The sequence below is a fragment of the Hylaeus volcanicus genome, chromosome 2, assembly GCF_026283585.1.
Source record: "Hylaeus volcanicus isolate JK05 chromosome 2, UHH_iyHylVolc1.0_haploid, whole genome shotgun sequence".
Lineage (NCBI taxonomy): Eukaryota > Metazoa > Arthropoda > Insecta > Hymenoptera > Colletidae > Hylaeus > Hylaeus volcanicus.
The window spans coordinates 2050271-2070047 of record NC_071977.1 but is presented as its reverse complement, the minus strand read 5'-3'; the positions used below and the strand labels follow the sequence as shown (position 1 = coordinate 2070047).

The 19777-nt window shown below is 38.9% G+C and overlaps 2 protein-coding genes and 1 long non-coding RNA gene across 4 annotated transcripts; 2 read left to right on the top strand and 1 right to left on the bottom strand.

Moving 5' to 3' along the window:
* LOC128885146 (uncharacterized) lies at positions 1 to 459 on the top strand. The gene is made up of 2 exons (XR_008459550.1): positions 1 to 74; positions 172 to 459. It is a non-coding gene; the product is annotated as an uncharacterized LOC128885146 (long non-coding RNA).
* Positions 460 to 4548: 4089 nt separating this feature from the next.
* On the bottom strand, positions 4549 to 8037 carry LOC128885138 (protein cramped-like). The gene is made up of 10 exons (XM_054138984.1): positions 7358 to 8037; positions 7009 to 7272; positions 6735 to 6938; positions 6477 to 6667; positions 5888 to 6385; positions 5654 to 5815; positions 5431 to 5574; positions 5024 to 5353; positions 4832 to 4942; positions 4549 to 4759 (listed from the first exon to the last, which is right to left on the bottom strand). The coding sequence occupies exons 1-10, from the start codon at positions 7566 to 7568 to the stop codon at positions 4655 to 4657; spliced, it is 2220 nt and encodes a 739-aa protein (XP_053994959.1). The 5' UTR covers positions 7569 to 8037; the 3' UTR covers positions 4549 to 4654.
* Positions 8038 to 8893: 856 nt separating this feature from the next.
* Positions 8894 to 19275, top strand: LOC128885142 (stromal interaction molecule homolog). Of its 2 annotated transcripts, none has more exons than XM_054138989.1 (11): positions 8894 to 9489; positions 10665 to 10744; positions 10813 to 10932; positions 11012 to 11124; positions 11185 to 11300; positions 11384 to 11553; positions 11613 to 11756; positions 11816 to 11983; positions 12066 to 12330; positions 12505 to 12579; positions 16017 to 19275. In XM_054138989.1, exons 1-11 carry the CDS (start codon positions 9282 to 9284, stop codon positions 16523 to 16525), a joined length of 1968 nt encoding a protein of 655 aa, XP_053994964.1. In that variant the 5' UTR covers positions 8894 to 9281; the 3' UTR covers positions 16526 to 19275. The 2 variants fall into 2 exon arrangements, with proteins under 2 accessions (XP_053994964.1, XP_053994963.1); XM_054138988.1 differs by having other exon boundaries at positions 8901 to 9489; positions 10605 to 10744.
* The last annotated feature ends 502 nt before the right edge of the window (positions 19276 to 19777 follow it).

The following is a 19777-nucleotide window of genomic DNA, read 5'->3' as shown; positions in this document are numbered from 1 at the left end:
TGATTGGTCAACAAAAAGTACGGTAAAAGTACAAATTCTATCACAGAGAGCATAATCATACGTAGTAATAATAAGTAAGTAGTATTTATGTATAAGGAATAGGTACACAAAATACTATGATTTCGTATAAGTAAACATATACAAACATGAAGGTTGAAATTGTAACAATAGGTGGAGATAGATCTGCATGATCTGAAGACTCACGAAGTGGCGATGAACAGTAACAGAGTGCGAGGTGCGCAATCGAAGACCCTGTAACTAATCTGTTCGTGGTCGGTCGAGAAGAAAAGACCTTCCCTGGAGGCAAAGTGTAACGTCTAACCTTCACTGGGTCATACGTTATAGTCATTCAAAACGCAAACATTCTACTCGCACTACCATGCCCCCTCCTCCGTACTCTTATTTCTTCCTTCACACAAAACACGTATTCAGTGGAGTTTAATAAAATTGCTTTCTCCAGAAACGATACCTGCTACGGCGATAGTCTGCTGTAAATTGTAGATTTATTTTTACGTAACCGCATTCCTTCAAAAAATTCGTGTAAACAAACCCACGTGACTTGCAACAGGGAAGAAACGGCGGGACGCTATGACACAGATTCACGAGATGTTGTACAAATTACCATTAATAATAGAATAATTACAGTTCTGCAACGAGTCTAGGAATCTTTGCCGAAGACAAAGAGGATCAATGAAATTCCACAGTCATGTGGTTTTGTTTACATGAGTTTTTCATTGAATCGAGCGTACTTGGCGCACCCTGATACTTACACGTATGCATATAGATCAAATATTTTGTTAACCTGATACGGACTCAACATAACCCAATCTTAAATGGATGTTTCTCCGTACGCAAAATTACAACCTCTAGATACAGAGAGTCCGGATTAAGTTTCCTCGCTTGGACGTTTGACACACATACCAAAGTTTCCTGAAATGTTGTTACGTTCACGGTACGATACCCGTTTTATGCGTTTCAAAAATAGAATCTGTGAAAAAGGCGCAAATTATACCGTCGACCGTTTCGCCGAACGAATTCGTCAAATATTATGGACCGATCGTTGACATCCGTAATCGTTATTCGCAAATGGACGTTTTTCCTGTCTTTTTTTCCCCATTTCTTGTAAAACAGAAGTTGGAAGAGCGACGCCAATGGACTCGTTTATTTATAGTACGCCACAATGTCTCGACATCGGATTGTAAACATCAGTGGTACCGTGATCTTACGTTTTATTTCATGTTCTTGAGTTCTTTCTTTTTTTATATATATATATACATATATTCCGTTTCCACAGCGGGAAGAACACAGTCTTTATCATATCCAACCGCAATCTGTGAAACTCCAAAGGATTAGTAATAGCCGATTCGAAGAACTGCAATCGTCGACAACCGAGTCGAGCTTTGATTTTGTATCGATCCGCTGATTAACCGGATATTTCGAAACGTAAAAAATTTTCCTCGAACGATCCGCTAAATTGAAACGATTTCTAGTTCTTTTGTACTCGTCCAAGGCATTGGGAAACTACAGGGTGCCGGGATAATTCGACAAATAAAAGTACCAACTATTACGCATCCCTGTTCCTTCCGTTCCTTTTCGTCGAATCGAAAAATTCCTGAACAGCTTTCGAACCTGTTTCGCCCGCTCGAGATTCATCTTGTTTTTTGGCCAGACTCGTATGCGCTCGGGATGAATCATTGGGCCCTCGTAAAAATTAAAATAAAGTCTCATTCGGAACAACAAACAGAATTGTCTCGACCGTGTTCGGATGCAATTTCGAAGAATGCGGAGCAAACCGTCGCCTCGGGTTAAATATACATAAATCCTTCGTACAATTTTTTTGCACGTATCCTCTTGATAATTTTGTTTCCTGCGCTACGACAACGGAAACCAGAAAAAAAAAAAAAGAAACGATTACACATTCAGTCCATCTCCGACCGCATCGCCTTTGGACGCGACTTCTCGTGTATCTCGGTTTCGTTTACTTCCCTCAAAGTAATCGGCTATCGTAAGAAACCGTAACCTAACCTCGCAAACTTATTTCTAAAAGAAATAATAGAACTACTATTTTCAAGGAACTCTGAGTATCCAGAAAAGAAACAAATAAATTGCGATCGTTCATCAGCGATGCAAATGTCGAGAGGCGATTCGTTACAATTATTGCGAATACCTGGAGACGTTTACATATTTGACCTTCACGCGGGAGATCACTCGAAATTGTAATGCACCACGTCGTGAATCGCGCTGAACGTTCCGCGGAATTATAAACGTAAAATTATAAATGCTGTTCGCCACGTGATCACCTTTAATTGGTAACGGAGCACCCGTCGACTCCTTAATTTTCATTTACTTATCGGAATACAATCAGAAAATTACTTAGCGTCGAGCGGAACACAATTAACTTACGAATAAACTATAACCTATGTAAATTTCATACTTCAACCGGGTCACTCGGCGTCAGTGGTCAGTTTTTTTGAATTGTGTCGATGCACGACTCTGAAAATATTCATTTGGGTGATCATCATTTCCGTGGCGTCCAGATTCGATCATGTTTTTATTCGATATAATTTATCAGAAAAACAATGTAGCGAACCACGATTCTCTATCATGCTTAATCTAGAAGTTATATTCATTGTAAGTAGAATATTAGTCGTTATTTTTCTAATAAATTATATTAATTAAAAATACGGTGAGATCGCGGTGCCACGGAAATCGCAATCGTGTTGTTTATTGGATCGAACTGGTACCCTCGTAATATATTAAAATTCTTTTTATCAACTCTTCTGGTTTCAATTACAGTGTACATTATTCGTTATCATCGTGAGTAACTGGAGAACTATAAGATTACATGCACTGTACATACTATGCTATGTCGATGATTGGGATGGTAACGAGATGCATTTCGATTAGTAATATTTTTAACAAACGTATACGCGAGTATTGTACGCAAACTGTTTCAAAACATTGGATATCGCGTAAACAAAAGACGCATCAATGAAATTTCGAGTTCCTCGACAGAAATATGCGCAGAAAGAACGACAGGAGCAAGGAAGATTAAGAACGACGAGTGGTTTTTTTTTTACGACACGTTACGGCAAAGTTTTTATCTGTGCAGCGTAGTAACTCGAACGTCTGCGTAATCGAATGCGTTTCGAAACGGGAAAGGTCACTTCGTACTGTCAAACAGGTTCACGATTATTTTTTTAACGCGCGAATCGAAAGTCCCTAACTGTTCCTAACCAAAACGATCGTTCACGAGTGACAGTCGAAGAGATCTTCGAATAGAAACCTGTCGAAATTAAATTGCGACTCGCAAAAAATCAATGGCGTAAGCACCGTTAATTTGACTTTATGGTGTTCTTACCTAACTCTTTCAATCCGCTATGCTTTAAAGATAGTTTTTAATTATTTACAACATGGACAAATCACCTTTGCACACGTGTGCAAATGTATCGAATTGATACGTTTGTTATAAAGTTGGGAACCACCCCTAGTTACGTCACTGAAGAGAATGCTATCGAATACATAATTAAGATGTCGTTAACGTTTACGTCTAAGGAAACTGAAACATTACATCTCTCCTCAGAAAGGAAAACGTTTTCTCGGTGATTTAGCATTTGCGATCGATAAAACGAGCAAAACCAGTTAATCGGAGGCGCTCGCATCGAAGAAAATCACATGTGCAAATACAGATACACGATAGGTGCCTGCGCACAAGATCACGTGGACGCGGGTGCTATGAATCATTTACGTTTGTTTCGCAACGTGCCGTCGAAAAGACCGTAGGTTCTATTTCCAAGAACAAGAGTATCCCCGGGATGTTCCGCTCATTATCGTTCCTATTCTATTCCACGCGCGTGCCTGCAATATTCTCAATCATGAATTTCATATAAAAAATTATCATTTCAAGCAATCCAATAGCGTAATGTAATTCTTCCTAAAAACGGTACTTGTAAAATATTCATCAATAATCAAAATGACACGTCTGCGTAGCTGCAAGTCGAGTGTAGCTAACCGCTGTTACCAAGAAACTGGAATTTCTAGTGTTTTCCCGTGAAGGAAAATCGGAAATCGGGAATTCACTTTTACCTCTCTCGACGCTCATAATTAGTTATATGATACTCCAACAGTTACAGTCGTTATACATGAGAATTTACCTAAGTGATTCCACACACAGACACCGCGTCATCTTCGTGGTTGAACAAAGATATCACCTACAAATGCATTCCCTCCCGCGTTCACCTGATGGTTCCTATAAATACTTTGTAGCACACGTAAAATTAAATATCTATAAATATTCATGGATAGCTGAATATACGAAATCGATAACTTAAATTTATGATACATATCGTAAAAAATATCACAAACATTACGTGTTTTCTAAATTGTTAATTACGAAAAAGCATGAAATTGTGTCGGAGTTTCATACGAAATAATGTAACGATACTTTGTGTGTACACGTGAGTTGTGTACCGTGAAAAATGTATTTCTACTTATTCTTCATTTATTATATATACGCGGTTTCGTAATGGTTATTTCATGCGACCTATAAATGGAATATCAAAGGGTTAAATATTTAGACCGAATTTACAAAGTATAAGATCGTTAAATATCTCAGTTAAAATCTATACAAAATTTAACTAATTTATTTCTATTCTTATTTCTTATTATCATCCGATGCAATTTGCGACGCGAGATTCGCAAATTTTGCCATGTAATCTACGCTATTTTCCCCCATGAGACACTGCATATGCGACACAACCTGAAATATTAATATAACGTTACTAATATATTGGAATGTCATACCAATGTTTAACACCCTTCCAATATTTACGTCGGACGATGGACGAATATCTTCTATATGCTCTCCGTTTTGACTTCTTTGTGAGATTTTCATAGGTGACTCGAGCTGACCCAAAAAACTGCTCAAAGAAAAATCCGCTACCTGCGATACAATCTCCGTTAGCAAACGCGGCGGAAATTAATCGATACATCAAAATCGCAAATTACAGAATTAAAAAGTCACCTCGCTATTCAGCCACTGATGTTCTCCTTCTTTGAGAATCTGTGTAGCACTAGTTATGATCGAATTCGTAGGTTTCGAATCCCTTGCCGCGTTCAGTTCGATTAAAAAGCTTTTCTCTTGCGGCTCGCTTATGTTTATCGACGGCGGTTTGTCATTTCGTTGATCGTTATTATTGAAAGGAGAATCATTTGGTTTGCTTGTCTCTTGAGGGGTAGGTGGTAAATCTTCCGATGGACTACTCGATGCAGATATTATTGGTAACACCCTTTGCACAATAAGACTTTTCTGCCTTACGGTTCTGCCTCGTTTACAGAAGCGCGTCTTGAATTTCTGTGGTTTAGAAAATACGGTACTATGGTTGATAATTGTATTTCGGTTGATAAACGTATACAGACATAATTACTTACGTCTAGCTGTGTTTTGAAAGCGTCTGGTGTACCGATTTTAGGATAAGTTTGCGGTATAAGAGGTCTTCTGAAGGTCGACTCCTTTGTCGATAGCATACGAGATGAAATTACGGTTTCGTTACTTCCGGAAGTATTATCGTACACCTAAAATTGTCAACGATTAGTACATTTAAAAACAAAAAATATCTGTTATGAAACGTTAGAATTTTTAGTGTTCTCTTACTTTATTTGAACCATAACTGTGTTTGGCTATCGATAATAATTTTTGCAAAGTTAGGCACAAATTATCGTCCCGTAAACTGATCGATGCTGGCTCTTCGGTACGTTGTTCTCGTGGGTTCCAATCCCACCAATACTCTAGAGTAATTTTAGACTCGCGACCAAACTGTAAATTTATAGAAAAGATAATCTAGACTTTCGCAATATTTTTTTATAGAGTTTAAGGGAAGATAAGTACCATTAAAAAGAGGTCTCCCACGGTGATGGTGTTTGCTTCCTCGATGTTCCATCCTTTTCGAATTCTTTCAACCGTTTCCCTTCCTGGGAACCTATTAGGTTCTGTCGGCTGTGGTTCCAATGTTAACTTCTCTGAAATGTTAAGAACCGATGGTTTCTCTGAAACATTACTGCCAGATTCTATCGCATCGACATCGCTGTTATTGTCCGGCACCGTACAATTATCCTCGGTTTGATTGGCACCCTTTTTCTCCACCTTACTTTTCTTAATCCCCTTCTTTCCAACACCTTTCAAATACTGCACCGATCCAAGTAAGTCTAGCCTGGAACTTTTTAGTCCCAGACGTTTTTCATAGGAATTTAAACTGACACTGTTACTCGTGAGATACTCTCCAAGATTCACCATGGGTAAAGTGATTTTAGATCCATCCGGAGGTGCCACTCGTAACAGCCGAATATCCTTTGTTTCATTGACGATATTATTCTCTGTATTAGAAGACTAGATTACGCGTATAGGATCTCTCTTCGTATTTTCATTTTGCGCAACGTATAATATTTAATATCGGCGGTGTACTTTGAAGCAAGGATACTGTGTTATATTTCGCAGGCCTCCATCTTTGTTGTAAAAATATTAGCAAACTGGACAAACGTCTCTGTATAGGTAGTAAAGTGCGTACTCTCGGATTCATCGCGGATGCTTGTACTTGCCACCACGCCATGTTGTTACGAGGTCTTAATTCTATCGTTATCCGAGACGGTAACTTGATTTCTTCCTGCCAATCTGCATAAGCATAAGCATTATGAATTTTGTGTAGTACTTCTCATCCTATCTCGTTTGTTAAACATACCTTCTAATTGATTCAGTTTTCTCAGTGCCCTACATATAGGTGTTTTAATTCGCATAGTTTTTCCTCTAAGTCTGACCTGCGTGGATCCCCAGTAAACTAGTTCATTCAATTTCAAATGTATTTTTTCGTGTATTCGTGGTAATTTTCTTCTGAGTTCACCGTAATTAATTAGGCCATACAACTCCTGAGAGGTTTTCTTCACGTCTATAGAATAAAACATTTATTTTAGTACCGATACAAGATAATAAATTAGAAATGTTTTGTAAGTAGTTACCTTCTGAAAATTTTAAGTGTTTTGAAATTTTTAACCAGGTTCTGTAATAAAAATGCCTAATCTGCTCCTTATTCTTTATCATAACATCTGGTAGACCCTTCTTCTTTCCCTGAGATAGGAAAAAACTTTGCAGAGCATCAAAATCTTTCCCGTATTCGTTCAAGGCTTTGAAGAAAGTATTCTTATCTTCCATGGACCATAATTCGCAAGATCTTTTGAGAGATCTCACCTTTACCTCAGCATTAGCTTCTTCATCTTTAGAATCTAAACATAAATGAATAGAGTAACTACAGATTATTATCTAGATAAAATACTCAAATAAAAGAGTATGTAAGAGTATGTAACAAACCTTTTTTTTCAGAATTGTTACTGTCCCCAACATCTAATTTCACCTTCTTTGTACCTCTGACAACACGAACTTGAGTATTTTTGGTATCCGTAGGTATCTTAGCATCCGAACAGCCTTGTACAGCTTGAGACGTGGTAGGAGTTTCATCTTTCTTCGACAATGTACTTGTTCCCTGATTTTCGCAATCATCACTTCTTGGATTGCTCTCCATTCTAATGTTTACACGAATACCTGTTGCGACAATCTCAACAGTCTCGATTCTTCGCGTGTTTTAAGTCTTGCAACTCGTCAAACCGAGTAAGATTTCGGTCGACATTTTTCACTTGGAATAAAAAAACACATTTATCGTGTGTCATAACGGTTGTATCATTCTCTCGTATCACAATCGTGCAATAAAGTGTAAAAATATCCAAATACTATCAGGCGATCGTAAAACGAACGCGACGACTATTCATTGTTGTTGTTTGTCGTCTAAACGTAAATACATGATTTCGTTCAGGTACAAACGATCGTGTACGCAATTTTCCAAGTTCGTATCATCGATAATGTTTACGTATAATGATTTCAAGGCAAATATACATACGAGATTCAAACATCAAGCAATCACGACAATGTAATGACATTGAATTTTCAAACGAATCCGATAGCTGGTCACCTTGTAGTGCACGCTTGCAAACAATATAGCGCGCTGAGCAGATTGAATGTTTACATGATAGAAAATCCTGCAGACGAGGAAATGATTAATTACGTTATCGCGATTAAATACAATCGAGAAATCATCGCGCAGTCAACGCAACAACGATTGAGTAACGCGTTCTCAAGAATCTCTCAAACATTTATATGGCTGTGTCGCGTATTGCATATTGGCAAGAAAACATTTAAGTAGAGTTCGATCAGAACGTATGTAAGTTACTTCATTTTTAAGTCCATCGTTGTCGAAACAACGTACCATTTTATTCGCATGAAATTACCAAAATTGGTACTTGGAAATACCATTTCAGGTCTAACGTAGTAAAATTAAGTGCGATATATTCGAACGGATTCATTTCGATAAAATAACATTACAAGTGTAATTATTATTTATATTGTGCTGAAGTGTAAAAAAGGAAATTAAAGAAAGTGTTTCATTCCTAATGCATTCCAGCAGGTAGATTCCGCCTTAGACCAGCTTAGACCATCGTTATCTATTTCGCTCAATTTATATACGAACAGATCATCGATTGATAACCGATTTTATTCCTTCTCAACTTCTCAACCATCCGAATGGTTCCATGCTTCGTCATGGAGGTCGCCACAACGCGATTACGAAAAAGATGTTCAGCTTCGCCTTCCTTTTTCGTAATCGTCAGTAATCGTGCAACCAGAACTTAAATAAAGAAATGATTTTCGCGCTGCACCGACGTTGGCAATGCCATCTCAAGTGCATCACCAAGCCAATGAGAGTACGGGAACGATCCGCTGCGTAACCAATCGTTCGTACTTATTTGTTTATACGCAGAAAGATGCACCAATGTTGTTTCCAATCTAAATTAATTATTTTCCGTTACGTTGTTCGTGGGCAGTGGCCTTGATAGAAAAACCCGACTTGGTCGAGTAGTGTACTTAATTAATAAATCAATCGATTTATTTAAAAAAACGATCTTGGACGTTGACCGACCTGTCGGCCTTGATGGAGCCAGCAACGACGGTGTGCGACTTATTAGTTATGGGGTTGCTGTAATGTTCGTGGCTCGTTCGCGCGTGTTATGCACTCGTCAAATCGTATTGCCACCCCGGTTTTGATAACTGTAACCTTGAGTATATTCACTATTGCGGGTTTACGTCAAAGGTGACAACGGGCCAAGAGTATTCGGCTTTATTTGACTTGTAGCAACTGCGCAAGGGGGGCGCGAGGTGTCAGTGACAAGGTGTAGCTAACCTTAAAATGCGAGCATCCGTGATTAACGATGCGATTCTACTGTTCGGGCTGCACTTCTTGTACTGGTGTTGCAACACGGTAGATGCCAGCGGGGGAGCCCTCGATGCCAGCCCGAACTTTCAGCCTAGCTCCTCTGGAAGCTCACATTCCAAAGTCTCAGCATTCACCGCCACTCTCACAGATGGACTGGCACAGGCTGTGGCTCACGATGCTGGTAAATTTCTTACAGGCATTCGCTCGTGTTTGTCTCCTGGGTCAACATTCCTCTCTTTACATTCGTCCCAATCTTCTTCAATCGTTCAACACGATCCATTTATACCCTTCTCTGCTAAGATGTTTCCCTTCCTTGGCGATAGCCAACCATAAACATAAGATAGAAACTGTATAAATATGTTTTAGATAATGTAGTAATGTCCTTTTTCCCGTCACATCAGGAATCTTTAGAAGAAGATGGAACTGATTCTGTTTCATAAACCGATTGCTCTTCTTCTCTCAGGTTTTAAAGACAGCTGCCAACTCTTTGGAGTACAGAGCGAGAAACCAAGACCAAACAGAACATTACATACTGTTTACATAATAATGAAGAATTGGAACTTTTGGATAATCAGAACTTTTAATGTAATCACACAAAATCTTGCTTAAATATTTGACATATGTTGTTCGAAAGAGCCTATCCTCTTCCATTAGTTTGATATTTTGATTGTAAGACAAAAATAAGGTTTCAAGAAGTGATGGGAAGAAAGACATTATCACATAAATTTTTTATGTATGCGTGCAAATAATCTTTGTTTGTGCAATAATGCTTAATAGTATGAATAACATTGAATTTCTGGAAGAATATTATTTTTTTTATGTACTTTTGTTGTAAAGCATTTGTAATGCTTGCTTTTAGCGATAGTAAGCATCCAAAATGAAAAAGCAGTTTTACTTGTATTTTTTGCAATAAGAAGTTCTCTTTTGGTTCCTGTGTTTTTGTTGTTTGCCAAGCGTAAAGGAAACCTAAATGTGTTTATGATAAAAGCCCGTTTTAAAAAATGTAAATAATCGTGGAAATGTTGTAATTGTTCGAGGATTAGTCGTGTATTCATTCGATAATAATGGTAATACTTATCTCTGGTATTATCTAAGGAAATGTTACGTGTACCATGTTTGTATTAACAGAATACATATATTGCATTGTCATCTTTGCTTTAATAAAATTGGATAAAGAGCTTGTCGTATATGTTTTACAGGTTCAAACACAATTTCATTTAAAAGGCACCTGTCGTAACAACCTAAATGTAATCATAAACACATACAATCAAACGTAGGCTATTCAATTTATTACAGGTTCCGATACTTGTAACGATGACCTAGCTTGTCTTACACTGGCTTCTCATGATCGACTAGGTTTAGAAGCTATCAAATCACTCCACAGTCAACTAGACGACGATGCCAATGGAAATGTAGATCTTTCGGAATCGGACGATGTGAGTACATCGTTCCTTCGTTGATTTCGTTAGGTTCCGAACGGGAGAAAATACAATCTTTTTTCTAGTTTTTAAGGGAAGAATTGCAATATGAAGCTGGGTATGAGAGGAGGCAGAGGGCTTTCCATCATAACGACGATATGCACATTAGCGTTCGAGAACTTTGGGAAGCCTGGTTAAGATCGGAGGTACTATCGATACTTTCCTCGATTTTATTCTCTAATTCTAGCCATAAAAACTTTATATTTAAATGGTTTTTCTTATCAGGTTCACAATTGGACTATAGAACAAACGTCTGAATGGCTAACATCTAATGTAGAGCTTCCTCAATATGTTCCTACTTTTATACAACACCGTGTAACTGGTGCCACACTCCCAAGGTACGTTTTACGATGTATGTTCTGTTTGCTGATTTACTCAACATTCTATTTACTCCACAGATTGGCTGTGAACAACATGCATTATCTAAGTAATGTTTTGGGGATTAAAGATCCCATTCATAAACAAAAAATTGCCTTAAAAGCTATGGATGTAGTACTTTTTGGACCACCAAAAGGTGCGAATGTTTTCTTTTATTTATATTTAAAGTTCCCCTCTTTATACGACGGCATTTGCTTTAAATATCGTTTTATGTTTTAGATACTGGTCACAGTATCAAAGACTTGATATTGATAACGTTATTATTTGGAGCACTTATTGGATGCTGGTACGCCTATCAACAAAAGAAAAATTCCCAAAAACACCTGCACAGAATGATGAAGGATATGGAAAGTTTGCAAAAAGCAGAACTGGCACTCGAAGATTTACAGGTACGTTGTATCTCTTACGCATTCAGCTAATTATTAACACTGTACATTAAAATTTATAGAAAGAATTAGAGAGGGCACGATTGGAACAGGAAAGTGCAACGACTGAAAAACAGAATTTAGAGAAACGCTTACAAGATGAAAGCATGGGATTGCACGCTTCGTATTCCGACCTTGAAGTTTCTCAATTAAAAGCAGAAATCGAAGTAAGTATATCGTATCGATATGCGTATATCAGAGGTCCTAATTAATTTCTGACTCGTAGATGTTGAAACTTGAGTTACAACGCGCGGAAGGTGAACTCGAAGACAGGTGTTGGTCCCCGCCTCCAGGATTACAACACTGGTTACAATTAACTCATGAAATTGAGAACAAGGCGTACACGAAGAAAAAAATATCAGCGGAAAAACAACTGCAACAAGCACGAGAAGCAGTAAGATATTACATGTCCCGAATTTTCCTTTCATATTTATTACAACACAGATATTTACGGTTTTCGTTAATGTATCTTTCAGTGCGAAAAACTACGAAAAAAACGATCGAGCTTAGTCGGCGCGTTTGTTTCCACTCACGGGAAATCCATCGACGAAGTTGACAAAAGTATAGTGGAAGCAAGAACCGCGTTAAATGAAGTCACCGTGGAGCTACAAGAGAGGGTACATCGTTGGAAGCAAATCGAACTTCTGTGTGGCTTCAATATAATCAACAATAATGGTCTGAGCTATTTAGAAACGGTTCTCTACAGAGGAACACCCAACGGGCGAAGTCTTGGACTCAGAGGTATTTAAGTCTAAAATGATCAGACTTCAAACTTCGTGGCAATGCAACGAGTAGTGTAATTCTGCGATATTGCTTGACTTATACGAGATTAAATAAATGCCGATGTACTTTAAAGAAGTTTGACAATAATTTTAATAACACTGTTTCACTGTTCGCTGTGATTAATGTTCGCAGGTCGACTCAGTAGCCAAGATGACTTAGATGACGAAGCAAGTTCGGTATACGCTCCTTCATCATGTGGTGCCACAGGTAAGCTGGACTTCCACGAGAATATAGATTCGGACCTCCGCGAACATGTAGATTCGGACTTCTAGGAGCATATAGAGTGATATAGCAATGCTCAATTTGTATATACCACTGTAACTTTATATGACACTTATATACCTGTATATCTTCCATTCGTTCTCGCGTAAATGATGCCCCCGGCATCGATAATCTACTAACTTGTTTGTCTTCCTAGTAGTAATTTTGTTTTTGTATTTTTTTTTTTTGTGAGATTGATTTCCTTGTTACACGTACACTTGCACAGATTGAATTCTGAATTTTTCTCAACTCTAACATGCTTTTAACGAGTCTATTAATAGCTTAAGGACGTTTGTACGAAGTTGTATAGAAATGTTCTGTACAAATTCTTTACAAGAAATTTTGAAGTAAAAGTTTTATCGATATACGAATACGCGCACAACACTATTCACGCGTTGCCTTACATTTCTATGCCTTACACTTTCCGATTCGAAGAAAAATTAACGGAGCAACGTGATCTAAGTTTTTTACCGTTTCTATAAAACAGTTTGAAACTGTCGAAATCGTTCAACTATTGCAAAATTACGAAATTTGGGAACTGTAATTTATTAAGAGTACATAGTAATATATATGCATAAAGTAAATAATATTTTACGTAAAAGTCACTAAATTCTAAGATGAACTGTACATACCAAAGTAATGTGTGACGTTAGTGCAATGTTTGCGATTAAATGCTCCTTGCATCGAGAAAATATCTACGATTCGAGTTCGCGTGAAAATCAAATATAATTATCTTTGATACATGACATTATATTTAGCGTTAAAAAAAAAAAAGAAACAGTCTTCTATCAAATTTATTTGATCAGGCTATGTGCAGGAAAAGGGAGGATTACGATTGAAATGTTCCCCTTTCCTAATCCGAGATTTGTCAAGTTTCGCATAGAAGCACGTCTACTTTGGAAACAGCGACAAATCTTTTAACTTATTGTTAACGGATAAGTTTGTATACTGTGTACAATTTAACAAGTAGTAACACTGTTGCACTGATAAACCGTGATGTTTTTTTCGCGACCACGTATTCGTACAGAGCATAAGAAATTAGATTAATACTTTGAAGGAAAGCATGACATAAGTATTTTTGTAACGAACATTTTTAGAAAGAGAAGAAGAAAAAGAAAGTAATATAGACGAAGTGATCCAAATGTGATGATATTTTTATGAAAGCCATTGATAAATAATATAGATCGAATTATGATAATATTTGATTATACTGATCTGTAGTCGGTACAAGCATTATTATTTAGAATAACAACAACGGTATATACATAAATATATATTTTTACCTCTGGTCTAGGTTTTTTCGATATTCAAAATTATAATCTGGGACAAATAAAAGTAACCGCTCTTGTCTGTCCAAGTTTAAAGATATAATTTCGTATACCGAGAAAGACCTTAACCGAGAGAACGTTAAATCTTAAAATTCATTTATAGTTTCTTCTTCCACTCGTGGGCGACGCATTGGTATCGCCCGAGTGCCAAGATAATCGCCAAATTGTTACTGTATTATCGATAAGCGTCGACATTATCGCGTTACTAATAAACATCAATGTATTATCGTGTTAGTTCCTTTAGCAGGATTGTTGTGATGTTTTGTCGAATCGACCGACCACGAAGCGTTTTCTCTTTTCATCGAGGAGCACGGTTTCATTTTGCCAGAGCAGCAGAAAACAATTGCACAACACTTATTAATAGTTCAAATTAAAGCGAACCGAGCGTCGGAATCCGTTCTTAATTGCACGATTAGGCTCGTTGTCTGCTACTGGAGCTACCATTTCTTGTATGAAAGACAGTACAGGACGTTCCTCGAGGAACTACGAATAAAATACTTTGCGAATGGATTTCAGAGTTAATCCTTTGTGCTATAGGCAGTATCAGGAGGATAAGTCTGAGAAGCCAATCAAGTCCAAAGGGTTAATTTCGAGCAAAGAATCGTATCATATTTTCGAATCGGTATTAAAATTCATTGGCAACCTGTTACGTATTTCGTCGTGGATCAGTTCTCGTACGAATACTTCCAGTCGCACGATGCCGACGGCATTTAAGTGGCCGGTAATTTTCAACGTTACCCTTAAGCGCGATAGCTTAACAATAATCTCTGATATCTGGGAGTCTAGTTGGATGTATCGTCGCCGACCGATCATGCCAAGAAACGAATTCTATTTCTCGGGGGACACGCATTCGGCGTGCGTCACGATTAATATTAGAATCAATTAAAATTAGATTCGACTGTATTCGACCGCGGATTTTACACGGGGCCCAACATTCTCGAGCGTTGTTCGGGATCTTGCGGATCGTGCGATCGATGATCGAAATCATCGTGAACGTAGAAGATAAAAAGATGAACCAAAGAGTCTGTATTCGCTGTCTCTGATACTGCAATATGTTAACCCGTCCCTGATTGTGTACAATTTATAGTTCGTAGTTAATAAATCAAGCAAGATGCGAGAAACCAAGAAACGATTGAGCCTTGTTTGTATGACCTAAGCCGCGTGGAACGTCTCCTCTATGATCGATTACACATTCCAGGATGCGATGATCATTTGTTTCGCCGTGTAACACGGAAATACCAGTACGATAACGAAGTCTGATAATCTGTATTCCATATTCTTGGAATTCTGTAATCGTCCCTTTAAACTCGGACAAATTCTTGAAATTTATAATATTCTAGCAAGTTATAACCGTAATAAATTCAGAATTCAGTATAAAAAGCAACGAATACGAATGTATATATATATAAATGTAAACATCTGTTTGCGACACTCGAATGTCTTCAAAGTATCGCGTACTTATCTATTCATTATGCATTCGGTCCTCAATTTGTATTCAACGAGGAAAAGATAACAAGTGTTTAACTTCTGTTCGTTACACGATAGTTAAGAAAAAGGGAGATTACTTTTGCACCTATCTAATAACAAATAATTAAATATTAGAGTCATATAAAGTAAACTTAAATCTTGCATGGAATTGGTTTTTATGGGAGAAGCATGAAGATTGCTAGTAGAGTTAGACTAACAAATGTAACGATAGTAAGAAAATACGTTATCTGGAAATTACTAGTCGAACATATCTGTAGAGGAAACAACGTTAGAAAATTGAGCGTACTTAATGAATAAACACCGACATAGACACAAATATTATTGACTTAAACGGTGGCTGAAGGCCACCTTCGTTCCTAGCTCCTAAGAGCAGCTGGTGCGGTGGGACTAACTTCCAAACACGAGGTAGACTATGTTAACTTCATTCAGCGAATGTCATCGCCCAGGTCGATCTACCAAGAGAGAACCGATTAAAAACAAACAAACAAAAAAAAAAAAAACACACGAGAAACCACTAGAGTATTAGAGTACCCGGCTTCATGATGACGTTCACATCCTGATCCGCAGGTACCCTGGACAGCCTGACGTGGAAGGAGTCGTCGCTGCCACCTGACTCGTCTAGCAGCGAAACAGGGAAAGAGACGCCACCGGAGAGCAACGTGGTGCACTTCACCGTGGGCGAGGGTCCCGAGGAGACCGGGAAGCCGTTCAACAAAGAGAAGACAGGAATCGTTCGTTCCTACAGCCAGGACACCAACATGCTCCTGGGCGCCGAGGACAAGATTGTCTCAGCATTCCTATCGAAGACGTCTTACTCCGAGAACTCGTTGGATTCGTCGGTCCAGAAAACGGGCCAGTCGGCGGCGGCGACGACGACCGCCACGACGTCGATACCGACCACCCATACCGTCAGCCAAAAAAAAACCCTAAGGGAACTGCCGACGTTGATGTCCGTGGACGACGAAACGCTCTCAACAGATTCGAACTCCACCACCGACAACGACGAGCTGAAACGAAGACGCAGGAAGTTCCCCCAGTTCCCTCCCTTCCGGAAGAACAAAACTAAAGTCACGTGATGATGCCCCACGTCACGCTAGTCAATAACATAATCGTGCATTCGTTTAATTCCTTTTACTTAACGCTAACTCTTACGATTAGTTGGTAAACCGCGACGTACACTTAACAAAATTAATTATTCGAGAACCGGTTTATCACTGATTTGTAGCGATTATATACCGTCGGCAGTACACACTTTGGCGCATACGTGTATACGATAGAGAGACACCCGTAGCCGGATGGAACGATTTGTTGCTCTCATGAAATTATTAAAAGCTACTTTAGTCGTGGAACTGTTGCGATTCTTGGCCATTCTTAGCGAATACCGACGAATTAATCAAAACTGATCGATTCAATCAAAATTATGTACGCTGTAAACATAGGAAGATAGATAGTCCTTGCACGAATCTAGTTCCAAGACTAAAATGATCGTTGATCGTTTGCGTAGGATGTTCATGGGTAGCTGCACAAGTTCGCTCGAGCCAAGAACTTCTGTACATACAGGGAATGCAACTATTGCCCTATTAAACTGTATATTGATGTATTATATAACGTTGAGGAGTGTATGTTGGTAAGTAGAGGTCGTAAGAGATTGTACAGTGACCTCGATAAGAGGCAGAGTTTCTATCGACGATCTTGTTCCACTCGGCTACTGTTGCATAGGATGTTTTTGGTGCCCTAGCGTGCCCCATTTCGCCAAATCCTCGTCCACTTTTTAGACGTAAACCGACGAATGACTGGTTCGCCGAGACACCACCAAAGCGATGTCCGACCTAGGTAGCTAGATTGTTAAGCTCGCGATGCCGAATTGTTCAGTTAAGACAATACCTTGGCTCAGGGGTGGGCGACGAACTCTAGCGATTACCTCGCAGCGTCCCTTTCTGCCTCCATCCAAAGCTGCTCTCTGTTCCTCTTAGTTTCTCCCTTAAGCTTGTACTCCATTGGCTCGCGGAAGCTTTCCCTGCTCTTCCTTCCATTGAGCCATAAACAATTGTTCCTGCAACGGTCAGCAGGTGTTCAGGTTCTAGACCTTCCTCTAACGTCTCTCTGAATCAAAAGAATCTCTATTTGGTATATCTTGTAGCGTTACAGCGTCTCTCTAAAGTAGCAAAATTAGAGCAGAGTTCCCACGCGCAAAGTGGTGACTTTCGGTTTGGTAGCGATATTAGTCTCATCTCTGAAGCAACGAAGCAATTTATCGAGTTCATTCCTTTTTCGTTTCGTCGTCTCCTTTTCACTGTCAGTATTCTTCCAAAGGCCAGTAAACTGCTCGCGAACCACCGAAATGATTTCATCTTCCATTTTCTTACACGACGTTCGGCCTAAGCCTATCGTAGAAGACAAATAAGCAACATTTTCCACTTAGGAAGACAATTTGTTAGTGTCATCGTGCGAGACGACTCGTGATATTCTTCCATCCCGGCTAGCGGGTAGCTTTTTATCGAAAACTATCAAAGACGATCGCCCATCCCTGCATCGGATCCTCTTAGATATGCTCTGGACCCCGAAACAAAATCTAACGCACCGAGGCTTTCGGTTTCACCTTTTCCACGATACTAGCAGCAACTGTTCAGTAGCAAACATTTTTCGTCTCGTTTTATTCTTTTTTTTCTATCGAATCCTTTATGCTTCCAAGAATATTCCCTTTTTAAATTATTTCTCGAGCATCTCTATTAAATGTAACGTACACTTTAAACGAAAGTGTTTTAATAAGCGACCAGAAGTCGCGCGAGTCTTCGCAACGACTAACGGAGACTTTTTATACGTTTGTAAAAATATTCGAAATGTATACACCATAGGAGCACGTGTTTCAAAAGTAGATGATAAAACATATACGATAAGGATGATCGTCGACCGTTATCGGGTAATCCCATGAACGATGAAAATATTCGAAGACAATTCTGTATTTGGCGACGAAATCAGATCTACAACCATGATTAATCATGGTTAAGAATAGATCTTGTTTACTCAGGTTGTCTCTAACTTCACGAATGTACACAAAGCTCATCTTCGACCTTTTCCACGTATCTCGTTGTTCGGCATCGCTCATGGGATCACCAGGTACAATAATCAGTCTACGACTCTAATCCTTTGAGGTCCAGCAGCTTTACTATATGAAGACCGATGGAATTGTAAATAGAGCGTCGTTGCAAAGCAATAATTTCTAAGGCTACGTTTACCAAGGCTCACTTTTTTTAGACGAATTTGTATTAAGAGACTTCCAAGTATTATTAGGTGTAAACCAGTCGGCGGATTCCGAAGCCGTTCGAATACCGAACATCCCAACAGGACCTCAGGGGATTATAACAGCGCGGAAAGGAGACGAAAAAAGCGCGACGAAAATTGTGCTTACCCCGTATAATAGACAACGTCACGACTCGAGAAGGCATTTTATGGTCGCGTTCCGACATTTAACCCGTTGCACTCCAAAGCTATTGGGCTAAGCGTGTGTAGTGAACTCCGAGGACGGTTCGTTCCTTAGGAATCTTGACAATTTGTTAGTTTTTACGACCTTTTCTCGAACTTTAAGTTTATATCAACTAAACATAGGTACATATGAAGTAACATAATTTAATGGGAATATTACATTTATTTTATTAATTATAGCAGAACGACTCTAAGTGCCTGGGCGGTTGCCTTCGGGAGTGCAAAGGGTTAACTCGTGCGTCGTTTACTTTTTTTTTTTTTTTAAATATCCCAACTATACTATAGTATCGCGACACCTTGTTGTACTTCATTTTTAGAGATTAGAGAATTAGAATTAACTTATTATTGCTTCCCCGTTACGTATGTTACGTGATTCCTCTTCCCCCCGCCCTCCGTTTCTTCGCTCAGCGTGGCAAGTGACACTGATAAAGCGGTTTCTTATCCTATTCTTTTTTTTTTTTTAAATATATACGTCTACACGCGTACGTGTAGAAGCTTAAACGCGGTGAGGCTGGAACTCTCTGAAACTTGTATCTACGTGTAAGGGGGATAATGTGATAAGTATTTACCCGAGTTTCGTCAACGTTGTCACACGATGCGCAAAGTCGCTAGGCAATTCTGTTAGGAGTCATCGCAATATTTACTTCCGTGGGTCTGTTTCTCCTCGAGCGAAGGACGATTAGGGTCGAACGAGCTTGGCCAATGTTCAGAGGAGAAACCGAAGCCACGGGGGATTCACACAAACGCTTTGTTACCCGATTTCATTTTACTCGGTTCCTGGATGCACGATGCACCGACCTTAGGGAACCATCAAGCTACGATTATACTTCTGCTTTTATTTTCTC

What these genes read in the sequence shown, in the direction of transcription:
- LOC128885142 (XM_054138988.1), top strand. Translation starts at nt 9,282, where the DNA reads ATGCGAGCATCCGTGATTAACGATGCGATTCTACTGTTCGGGCTGCAC. An exon ending in AAGCCTGGTTAAGATCGGAG is followed by an intron (nt 10,933 to 11,011) that starts GTACTATCGATA and finishes TTTTCTTATCAG; the next exon opens with GTTCACAATTGGACTATAGA. An exon ending in ACTTTTTGGACCACCAAAAG is followed by an intron (nt 11,301 to 11,383) that starts GTGCGAATGTTT and finishes TTTATGTTTTAG; the next exon opens with ATACTGGTCACAGTATCAAA.
- LOC128885138 (XM_054138984.1), bottom strand. Translation starts at nt 7,568, where the DNA reads ATGGAGAGCAATCCAAGAAGTGATGATTGCGAAAATCAGGGAACAAGT. An exon ending in ACAGTTATGGTTCAAATAAA is followed by an intron (nt 5,575 to 5,653) that starts GTAAGAGAACAC and finishes TGACAATTTTAG; the next exon opens with GTGTACGATAATACTTCCGG. An exon ending in ATCAGTGGCTGAATAGCGAG is followed by an intron (nt 4,943 to 5,023) that starts GTGACTTTTTAA and finishes ATTGTATCGCAG; the next exon opens with GTAGCGGATTTTTCTTTGAG.